General features: G+C 42.6%; 1 protein-coding gene across 2 annotated transcripts in view; it reads right to left on the reverse strand.

The window, feature by feature from the left end:
• The window catches only part of CCNT1 (cyclin T1), a 29,169-nt gene extending 24,974 nt beyond the window's left edge, over positions 1-4,195 (reverse strand). For both annotated transcript variants that reach the window (XM_038577508.1, XM_038577507.1), the window contains exons 1-2: positions 3,655-4,195; positions 1,428-1,509 (exon numbers count right to left, since the gene is read on the reverse strand). In XM_038577508.1, coding sequence (XP_038433436.1) covers positions 1,428-1,509; positions 3,655-3,815 — 243 coding nt within the window. In that variant the 5' untranslated portion in view covers positions 3,816-4,195. The remainder of the gene's footprint in view (positions 1-1,427; positions 1,510-3,654) is intronic.
• Between the last annotated feature and the right edge of the window lie 7,171 nt (positions 4,196-11,366).

Raw genomic sequence — 11,366 nt, forward strand, 5'->3', positions numbered from 1 at the left:
AATAATTACTAGATCGTTCATTCATTCAAGTTTACTGACGGTGCTTTGGAGGATACACAGAAAAGTGAGTCTCTGCCCTTGCTAAGCTTAAAACACAGGAAATAAGGAAAAATATAATTTAAAAGATAAAAATAGAAATATATACTATATACATGCATAAAGTGGACAAGTTGATTTGAGATGTATTACATCCTGGATTTCAAATCTTTACAATAATAAAAGGTAAGACGTAGAAGACATTCAGAACTGGCAAGATGATTATGGACTTCCTCTTCGAATTTCATTCTTTATCTACTACCTTCTATTCTAGAACTATCAGATAGCCTCATTAAATGCTTTTTTCTATCTTAATAAAATTGCTCTTGCAATCAGAGGTAGAACATGGCTGGAGGTAAGAGGTCTACTGGTAAGAGAAAGGCAAGCTGACTGGATAATCAGTAATAAGTGGGAATACTTAATCCACAGATGCAAATGGTTTCCTATGCAGTTATTCCCAACAGTAAATACACCAATTCCTTACATTATAAGAGCAATATCTAGCTTCATAGATTCTCTTTCCATGGCATTAAAAAAAGAGCTCAAAGTCTAAAAAAAAAAAAAAGCAAAACAAAAAAAGAAAAAACAAAAAAAAAAACAAAAAAGAGCTCAAAGTCTATCATCCTAGAGGGAAGTCTTAAACACTTTTCCTCAAAACATAACCTTTCTCTTAAAAAAAAAAAAAAATTTCACTCACAAACCCATATGAAGTATTCATCAGGCTTAGTCCTATTACCTTGTCATTTTATTAAATAAATAAATCTTACCTGCAACTGGGATATCACTATGCACTTGCTTCCAAGTCATTTATAATAATGTTAAATAGGACCATTTCAGGTATCAAAACTGAAAATAGCACTATTTACAATTCTGTCCAGAAAAGAAAAATCCCTTTATTACTATTATTTTCTTTTTCCTATCTTAAAAGTCACCTCCCAGTCATCACATAATGTGCCTTCCCTCTCCAACCATTGATTGCAATTATATCAAAGGCTTTTAGAAAATCTAAATCACTTACATTCACTTGTCTTCCTCTGGCTATTTTATTATTTACCACTTCAAAAACTACACTTAAATTAAGCAATATTTCCCCTTTAATGCTCCTCTCCCAACCCGAAAACGCCAAGTTTAAGCGTTCAACAATCTATTTCTTTATCAGAGAAGCCATCTATTCTAAGGATGTACTAAATCTACTAAATAACTGCCTGGACAGTTTACAGGAAAACTGGATCCAGTGTGACACATAATGAAAGTGATCAATCCTAAATTCTAAACTTCAAATCCCAGTTCAGCAACAAAGATCAACTCCACCCTCACCACCCCACCCCCACACACACACAAGTTGTTGCAATTGATTACAAAAAGATTATACCATACAAAAAAATACTTACGTTTCGATGGAACTGTGTAAAGGACTGAATCATGTAGAATCGATGCATGTATACTATAGCAGTGTTGATAGTCAATTGTGAGCTAAAATCCTAAAGTTAAGGCTCCAAAACAGACAGCAGTACAACCCCCAAATATATAACCTCCCTATCCTCCCAAAAGGACCAAGCAAGACAAACATAGTATGTGCTTCCTTTTTTTGTTTTTTAAGATTTTATTTATTTATTCATGAGACGGGGGGGGGGGGGGGGGGGGGGCAGAGACACAGGCAAAGGGAGAAGCAGGCTCCATGCAAGGAGCCCGACGTTGGACTCCAGCCCGACGTAGGACTCGATCCGGGGTCTCCAGGATCAGGCCCTGGGCTGAAGGCGGCGCTAAACCGCCGAGCCACCCGGGCTGCCCCAGTATGTGCTTCTAAATGAAAATCATACTTAATTTTCCAAATTAAAGAGCAAATCTGTTTTCTTTCATCAATTATTAAACACCAATTGACACAATATAATGCCCTACACACAACCAGTTTTCAATATGTAAATCTGAATTGATAAGCAAGCTTCTTAACACGTGTGGATCAAGGAATATAAGAAAATTATGTAGACCTAAACCTGTCATTTGCCTCCTGAAAGTCCTGCAGTGGTGATCCATTAGCTCAGGGTATCTCTTCACATGACTTACAATGCCCTCCCTAATCCAGCTCCTAGGTATGTCTCCACTATATCCTCACTTTCTAAGGTCCAGAAATGAGCTTTTTCAGTCCCACTTGTCTGTGGAGACTAAGCCTTCCCATTCGGTGATCCCTGGGAACAGGAACACTGCGGAAAGATTTGATATACTCATTCACTAACAAGAAAAAATTTTAAATGTCTTACTTCTAAAAACCTCAGAAGAGAACGCGGGTTATCAGAAGAGGCCGTGGTCCCAAGATGTCAACAACCTTAATAACACACACAGAAAAAAGGGCTAGACATACTGAAACAATTTCAAACAAAAGCTCAACTCAGTACTAACCGGATGCTTAGGAAACAAACTGGATATCCACAATAAAGAGAACACTTCTTTTGAAGCGAGCAAACACTTTAAGACACAACAAACATTACAGCCAGCGACACACTTAAACAGAAGCTGCACTCAGAAATAATTCCCCACTTCCCGAGCGCAAAGAAGTTTATAACTACATAAGCTTTCTCTGCTAGGAAATGAGTATATTTTCTGACAAAAATACTTGAGGGGGGAAAAAAAAATCACTAAATTACTTGATCTTGGGCAGCCCGGGGTGGCTCAGCGGTTTAGCGCCGCCTTCGGCCCGGGGTGTGATCCTGGGGACCCGGGATCGAGTCCCGCATCGGGCTCCCTGCATGGAGCCTGCTTCTCCCTCTGCCTGTGTGTCTGCCTCTGTGTGTGTGTCTCATGAATAAATAAATAAAATCTTTAAAAATAAATTAATAACTTGATCTTTGGAATATTAAAAAAAAACAAATACACATTAGAACTGAGTACATTAAAAACTCCACATTCTGTAAATGGTCTTTTAAAACATTAGATCCCTGGGTCTATATCCTTACAAATAGAAACTGACATCCTTCCTTCCTCTGAAATTCTAAAACTTTAACAATAACTACCGTTTGAACACGAGTGCCACACATTTTGTTAGGCATTAAAAACTAGATGCAAGGGGGCAGGACTCCATTTTACAGACGAGAAAACCAAGAATTCGACAGGTTTCTTAAACAGTTCCTAAGCGGAAGGAACGGATTTTGAATCAAAGCTGGGGCGTTAGTTCTGGGCCACCCTCTGTCTTTCGAAGACTTTCCAGGTCTTGAATTTCTCAAACTCTCTTTACACACTAAAGTTCAAGAGGCGGCCATCCACAGCGAAACCTCCTCCAAACCCCTAGGGCATAGCGGGAAAGTAAAATCTCTTAAGTCACCAGACTAAGAGAACAGAACACAACGAAAGGAAACTACGAAGGGCTGGTTCAAATACAAAGCTGCGAAGGATACGAGTTCCCAGCAAGGCTGGTGGCCCTGGTGAGCGAGCGGGAAATTAACTCCGCCTCGCTTCTCGGGCGCAAACACTGACTTTCAGCCCGCCCCACCGTGGGCTCCTCCACCCAGACATTCAGCCCCCGTCCCCCCTCTTTCCTCTACCGTCTCTGACAGAGCCTGGAGCCCGGACGCCCGAGCAAGGCGGGTCTGACTCCAAGGCCGGAGGCCTAGGCCGCAAGGATACACGTTAAGACGTTGTCCCATGTCCTGGAGCAGATTGGCCGCCTGCTGGCGATAAGAAAGTTCTTTATCTGGGTCCAGGCCAAAACGACGGGATGGGCTATTTTCCAGCTGTTCTCGACTAAAATACCACCGTTTGTTGTTGTTCTTCCTCTCTCCCTCCATAGTGCTTCAACCAGAAGGCAGCGGCGGAGGCTGCAAGCACTTCCCAGCGTCACCTAAGCGGCGACACACATCCGCTGTGCGGGGGCAACTGCGACGTGACGAACTTCCGCTGAAAGGTGGCCGGCTGGGTTGTAACAGGCTTCCGCAAAAGAATGCTAGATAAAGGGGCTACTTCCGGAATGGGCCTCGCGACGGCCTGTAGCCGAGTTAACAGCCAGTAGGAGACCAGGAAAGACCTCGAGTCGAGGACGCAGGCGCCAGTCACGTGACCCTTAGAGGGTTGGGTGGGGTTAGAAGGTCTCGTTGGAAACCGCGTCTCCTCCCGCGAGAGCTGCGCTGAGTCGTCGCGTGGTGGACGAGGTGGCCAGGCAACTGTTGTGGCGGGAGGAGGCGCCCGCCCACGCGCCCCTCGGCGGTTCCTCGGAGAACTTCGTTTGTGACGGAGGTGGCGACGTAAAATGGGGGAGGATAGCGAGCTTGACAGAGGGAACAGGTGAGATTGTCCAAAACTGGACAGAGTAATCAAAGAGAGTGGCCCTACCGTATATATCGTAAGAGAAAGCAGGTAGAAAGCTCTTCGGTTCTTGGTAGCGGTGTAAACTTTGCGAAGGCGCTTTGCAGCATTATCTAGAGCTTTGAAAAGAATTGCCTGTGCTTCGCCATAGTGATACCACATAACGGAATGCAAATTTAATTAATAGTATTGATTTACGGATTCCCATGCTCCAGACACACTGTTTACTCTTAAATATACTATTTTCATTTAAAAGGCGGCCCAACCCCGGGGAACCTGGGTGGCTCCGGGGTTGAGCATCTGCCTTTAGCTCAGGTTGTGACCCCGGGGTCCCGGGATCGAGTCCTGCATGGGGCTCCCCGGAGGGAGCCTGCTTCTCCCTCTGTGTCTCTCATGAGTAAATAAATAAAAATCTAATAAATAAATAAATAGGCCCAAACCCCAAGAGGTAAATAAATAAAAATCTAATAAATAAATAAATAAATAAATAAATAAATAAATAGCAGGCCCAAACCCCAAGAGGTAAATAAATAAAAATCAAATCAAATAAATAAATAGCAGGCCCAAACCCCGAGAGGTAGTAGTACTATTTCAGTCCCTGTTCTGTGGACGAGTGAACTAAAACTGGCCCTTCGTTGTGGAAAGCTTCCACCTCCACCTTGCACACGTAAGAATTGTCCCCCGCCAAGAAACATCCCCGCTGAACGCCTAACGCGTGTTTGATCCTGGCCTAGATATCTTAACCTCTTTGTACCTCTTGTATAAATGTAAATGACAACAACAGTACCTACGTTTTAGGTTGAGAAGGATTAAATGAAGATGGAATTAGTTGAAAGGCTTTATTTTTTTAATATATTATTTATTTATTCATGAGAGACACAGAGAGAGAGAGAGGCAGAGACACAGGCAGAGGGAGAAGCAGGCCCCATGCAGGGAGCCCAACATGGGACTCGATCCCAGGACTCCAGGATCAGGCCCTGGGCTGAAAGCGGCGCTAAACCGCTGAGCCACTCGGGCTGCCCAGTTGAAAGGCTTTATAATAGTACTTGGCACATAGGAAATCTATTGACATTCAGTAGATGTCATCATAGTATTTGTTGTTATATGAAAAGTGAGTTGTATCCATAGCACCTACCTAGTACAGTCCCGGCCCTGGTAGTCAGTACATGTCACATAAATGCACCCTACAATGAAGAAATTTAGGGCTCGGGGAGATTAAGAAGTTTGCCCTACACTACACTGCTATGAAGTGTAGGTGTTTAAATCAAGTCTAATTCCATTGTTCTTTCCATTTTAACAGACTTCATTCTTGCGTTTCTGAAACCGTTTACTTTGATTAAATTGGGAGAGTATTAGAATTTTTTTATCTCTTATAATATTTTGAGTTTTGTCATTTTAGACATGCTGCTGCTGCTCAGTTTGATTCTGATTCACTCTCAGAAGTATTTCCTCCCATTTCAGCCCCTCCTTTGCCATATACTACCTATAATTAGCATTAGCTACATTTTACTCCAGAAAAATTGAGTTTTGGGAAGATTTAAATGACTTATTTCAGGTTATAACATTTAAAAATGTATAATTTCAAACTTCTAACATCACAGACTTGTTTCTTTTAATAGATTAAGCATTTTTTCAACTATGTAGTCATTATATTGTCTTTTTTTTAAGATTTTATTTATTCATGAGAGATAATACAGAGAGAGAGGCAGGCTCCATGCTCCCTGCATGGACGTGGGACTCGATCCCGGGTCTCCAGGATTACACTCTGGGTGGAAGGCAGGTGCTAAACGGCTGAGCCACCCAGGGATCCCCTATATTGTCTTTTAAACAGCCAAAATTATTTCTTCCAGAATCCTCTTGCCCATTTCTGTCCTGTGTTTGGTTCTCCATTATTCTTTTTTTTCTTTAAGATTTTATTTACTTATTCATGAGAGACACAGAGAGAGAGGCTGAGACACAGGCAGGGGGAGAAGCAGGCTCCATGCAAGGAGCCCGACATTGGACCAGATCCCGGGACTCCAGGATCACACCCTGAGCTGAAGGCAGATGCTCAACCCCTGGACGCTCAACCCCTGAGCCACCCAGGCATCCCTGGTTCTACATTATTAAAAAAAGATTTTATTTATTTGAGAGAGAGTGTGTGTATGCATGCGCGAATGGGGGAGAGACAGATGGAGAGGGAGAAGCAGACTTCCCCACTTAACAGGGAACTGCCTGGAGGCTCAAGCCCAGGACCCTACCCACTCAAGCCCAGGACTCAAGCCCAGGACCCTGAGAGCACGACCTGAACTGAAGGCAGACACTTAACCCACTGACCCATCCAGGCACAGCTGGTCCTCCATTTAAACTCTTAGATTGAGGATTCCAATTTTGCATTTGCTATCCTGGCTGAGTATAACAATTTTCCGAGAAAAAGTTTCAGGGATCTGTTAAGCTAGACAATGCAGGTGGTAATCAGTGGGTTGCTATCCTGCCATACAGAGGACAGGGACCTGTAAATTATTCTTTGAGAAGATAAAGACTTGAAAGAAGGAGGCAGGAATAGCCATTGCTAAACATGAGTTTTTAATCAGGCCTGATTCAAATCTCAGCTATTCTTTTTTCTTTTAAACCCTCAACTCTTGTACGTACAGTACCATAGTGTCAGCCATATTCACATTGTAATAGAACAACTCTCTACAACTTTTTCATTTTGCAAAACTGAAACTCTTCTGCCTAATATGCTTCATTTCCCCCTCCTCCCAGCCCTGACAACCCCCATTCTACTTTGTTTCTACTTTGCTTTAGATCTCTTAAGTAGAATTATACAGTGTTTGTCTCTGTGACTGGCTTATTTCATTTAATGTAATATCCCTAAAATTCCCAGCTATTCTTTTAACTACCTGTGTGATCTTAGGTGTCATCTCTGGATCCTGATGGGACATCATCTTGGCACACAGTAGGTGTTCAGTACATGTTTGTTGTCAAAATAATGTTAACCTTCAGGTAAATTGTCCTTAAAGAACAATTGACAAAATCTTAAACTAGACGAATTTTCTTTTTTTTTCTTCTTTTAAGTTTAAATTGGACACTGTTTCCTGTAAAAGAAACCTATAAAGCTACTTTTCCTAGACTAATCTTGTTTTGAATATAGTATTACACCATATTTCATGGTTTGATCTTATTTTGTGTTGTGCTTATGAATGTCATGTCGAACATTATCATCTACTACTGTTAAGATCATTTCTTTCCAACATTTATATAGCCTCCAAATTAAAACAAAGGTTGGTGTGCCATTTGTAACTCTTCCCAATTCCACATTCAGTTGATGTGATACTGATAGCTTGAAATTGGCCATGGTGTGCGGGTATACTGATAAATTATTAATAATCAGCTATCCAGAAAATAATTGCATATGTGTGTATACATATGTAAGTTTAAACGTAAACTTATTGATGTAGGGGTGCCTAGGTGGCTCAGTTGGTTAAGTAGCTGCCTTTAGCTTAGGTCATGATCCCAGATCAAGCCCCACATGGGGCTCCCTGCCGAGCAGGGAGCCTGCTTCTCCTTCTCCCACTTCCCCTCCACCGGCTTGTGCGCGCGCGCTCTCTCTCTCTCAAATAAATAAAATTTAAAAAAGAAAAAAACCTTACTGATATAAAGGATGTATAGCATGGGGGCATCTGGATGGCCCAGTCCATTGAACATCTGTCTTCTGCTCAGGTCTTGATGTCAGGGTCCTGGGATCAAGCTCACCAAAGAGTCTCCTTCTCCTTCTCCCTCTATTCACCCCGCCCCCAGGCTCGTGCTCTCTCTCTTAAATAAATAAAAATCTTTTTTTTTTTTCTTTTTTTTTTTTTTTTAAAAAAGGATGTGGGATCCCTGGGTGGCTCAGCGGTTTAGCGCCTGCCTTTGGCCCAGGGCATGATCCTGGAGTCCTGGGATCGAGTCCCACATCGGGCTCCCTGCATGGAGCCTGCTTCTCCCTCTGCCTGTGTCTCTGCCTCTCTCTCTCTCTGTGTCTCTATGAATAAATAAATAAAAAATCTTAAAAAAAAAAGATGTATAGCACACAATTTATAAAAAATACAATAAACAATTTTATTATAAATTTCTTATCACCAGTTGTTTCTCACAGAATGCTTTTACTCAGGACACCTGGGTGGCTCAGTGGTTGAGCCTCTGCCTTTGGCAGGTCATGATCCTGGAGTCCCAGGATCAAGTCCTACATCATCAGGCTCCCTGTATGGAGCCTGCTTCTCCTCCCTCTGCCTGTCTCTGCCTCTCTCTCTCTTTCTCTCTCTTGTGAATAAATAAATAAAATCTTTTTTAAAAAATGCTTTTACTCAGTTTTGCCAACTTCTTGATTCAAGAACCAACCTGTGATTGCATTTGACAAATGAGAATAGGGTTTTTTTCAAAGACTTATACATTTATTTGAGAGAGGGAGAGCATGTACAAGCGAAGGGAGGGTCAGAGAGAGAGAGAGAGAGAGAGGTAGAGAATCCCAAGCAGACTCCCTTCTGAGTGGAGAGCCCCACATGGAGCTTGATCTCAAAACCCTGAGATCATGTACCTGAGACGAAATCAAATTAAAGAGTCAGATGCTTAACTGACTCAGCCACCCAGGAGCCCCAACAAATGAAAAAAGTTTTGACTAGTCATTGACATTTTCATTTGCATTAGTAAAATAAAAGTGAAACAATAAGGGGCACTTGGGTGGCTGAGTCAGGTTAGCATCTGACTCTTGATTTCAGTTCAGGTCATGACCTCAAGATCGTGAGATAAAGCCAAGCAGTAGAGCCTGCTTAAGATTCCGTCTCTCCCTCTCCCATTGTCTCTCCCCCCCTCCAAAAAAAAAAGATGAAACAATAAGACTTACGTTGGAACTCACTTATTTATCAGTGACTTTTTTTTTTAAGGATTTTATTTACTTATTCATGAGAGACACAGAGAGGCAGAGACACAGGCAGAGGGAGAAGCACCTCCCCACAGGGAGCCTGTCGGAGGACTTGATCCCAGAACTCTAGGATCAAGCCCTGAGCCCAAGGCAGATGCTCAACCACTGAGTCACACAGGCATCCCTATTTATCAGTGAGTTAAGCAACATCTTTGCTGAACTAGATAGTAGTTTTTGAAAACTGGAAGAACCTTTTGATTTTTTGTGCTCTTTGACAATGAATGCTTTTTAAGGTTTTAGTTATTTATTCATGAGAGACAGAGAGAGCCAGAGACATAGTCAGAGGGAGAAGCAGGCTCCTTGCAAGGAATCTGATATGGGACTCAATCCCAGGACCCCAGGATCACAACCTGCGCCAAAGGGAGACGCTAAACCACTGAGCCACCCAGGTGCCCCTGTGCTCTTGACAGTGTAATGGGCATAGACATGATACACTTTTAAACTTAATCTACATTATTTACATATTCTATCACTTTCTTAAGTCTAGTCAAAAAGAAATCAAACTTTGAACATTTACCAATTTCTGTAGAATAAATTTTCCCATTATGGCCAATTTCTTTTCTTTTTTTTTTTTTTTTTTTAAGATTTATTTATTTATGGGAACCCTGGGTGGCGCAGCGATTTGGCGCCTGCCTTTGGCCCAGGGCGCGATCCTGGAGACCCGGGATCGAATCCCACGTCGGGCTCCCGGTGCATGGAGCCTGCTTCTCCCTCTGCCTGTGTCTATGCCTCTCTCTCTCTCTCTGTGTGTGACTATCATAAATAAATAAAAATTAAAAAAAAAATTAAAAAAAAAAAAGATTTATTTATTTATGAGAGACACAGATAGAGATAGAGACACATGCAGGGGGAGAGGCAGGCACCATGCAGGGAGCCCGATGTGGTACTCGATCCAGGGACGCCAGGATCAGGCCCTGGGTTGAAGGCGGCACTAAACCGCTGAGCCATTGGGCTGCCCATTATGGCCAATTTCAAGCTACCAACATGACATCACTGAGCATGGAATTGGGAAGAGATGAGCATACCAACACATAGTATTTCCTCCATATAGATACAATACATAGGGACTTCTGGTTTCTGTTATGTAAAGAGTTTGGAAGTCATTGCTCCTGTTAAAACAACAAAAAAACCTGAATAAACTGAAAATCAACAACCCTTGTTAGATTGAGTCTTGAGGGGACATGGCAAACCCCCACCACAAAAACTGGAGAATCAGAAGAGGCAGGGATGCCTGGGTGACTCAGTGGTTGAGCATCTGCCTTCGGCTCAGGGCGTGATCCTGGAGACCCAGGATCGAGTCCCACATCCGGCTCCCTGCATGGAGACTGCTTCTCCCTCTGCCTGTGTCTCTGCCTCTCTCTCTCTCTGTCTCTCATGAATACATAAATAAAATCTTTAAAAAAAAGAATCAGAAGAGACAGAACAAGACTCATGGCTTATTGGAAGCAGAAACTACTTCTGAAACCAGCAACTGATAGGAATACTAAAAGGGCCATTGACTAATTGCTGGAGACTGAACTTGGCATAGAGTGAGAGACCAAAAACAAACACAAAAAAAACTCTTGGGGGCCCCCACAGTTTCATGAGTTTTACTTTCAGGAGCCCTATAGGTCTTACTAAGAAGGTTGGAGAAAAATTTCATTATTGGCAAGGAAGGGGGCTACATAGAAATAGGCCCAGAGGGCAGCCCAGGTGACTCAGTGGTTTAGCGCTGCCTTCAGCCCAGAGCCTGATCCCAGAGACCTGGGATCGAGTCCCACATCAGGCTCCCTACATGGAGCCTGCTTTTCCTTCTGCCTTTGTCTCTGCCTCTCTCTCTCTCTCTCTCTCTCTCTCTGACTCTCATGAATAAATAAATAAAATCTTTAGAAAAAAAAAAAAGAAATAGGCCCAGAGCATTCAGTTCTCCTTAACAACGGCCTGTATTCAATGGAAGCTACTTAACAGAGCCTAACCAATGTAGGAAAAGGAAAATAACTCTAGCATTTGTGAAGGTCACAGTTCAGAGAGGACACAAGCTCACTAAAATACTGAGACCTGATAAGATTATAAAGCACTTTCCCCATCTGCCCACCCTTACCAGCATATTGGTAGATGA

This window comes from Canis lupus, chromosome 27 (assembly GCF_011100685.1).
Source record: "Canis lupus familiaris isolate Mischka breed German Shepherd chromosome 27, alternate assembly UU_Cfam_GSD_1.0, whole genome shotgun sequence".
Taxonomy (NCBI): Eukaryota; Metazoa; Chordata; class Mammalia; order Carnivora; family Canidae; genus Canis; species Canis lupus.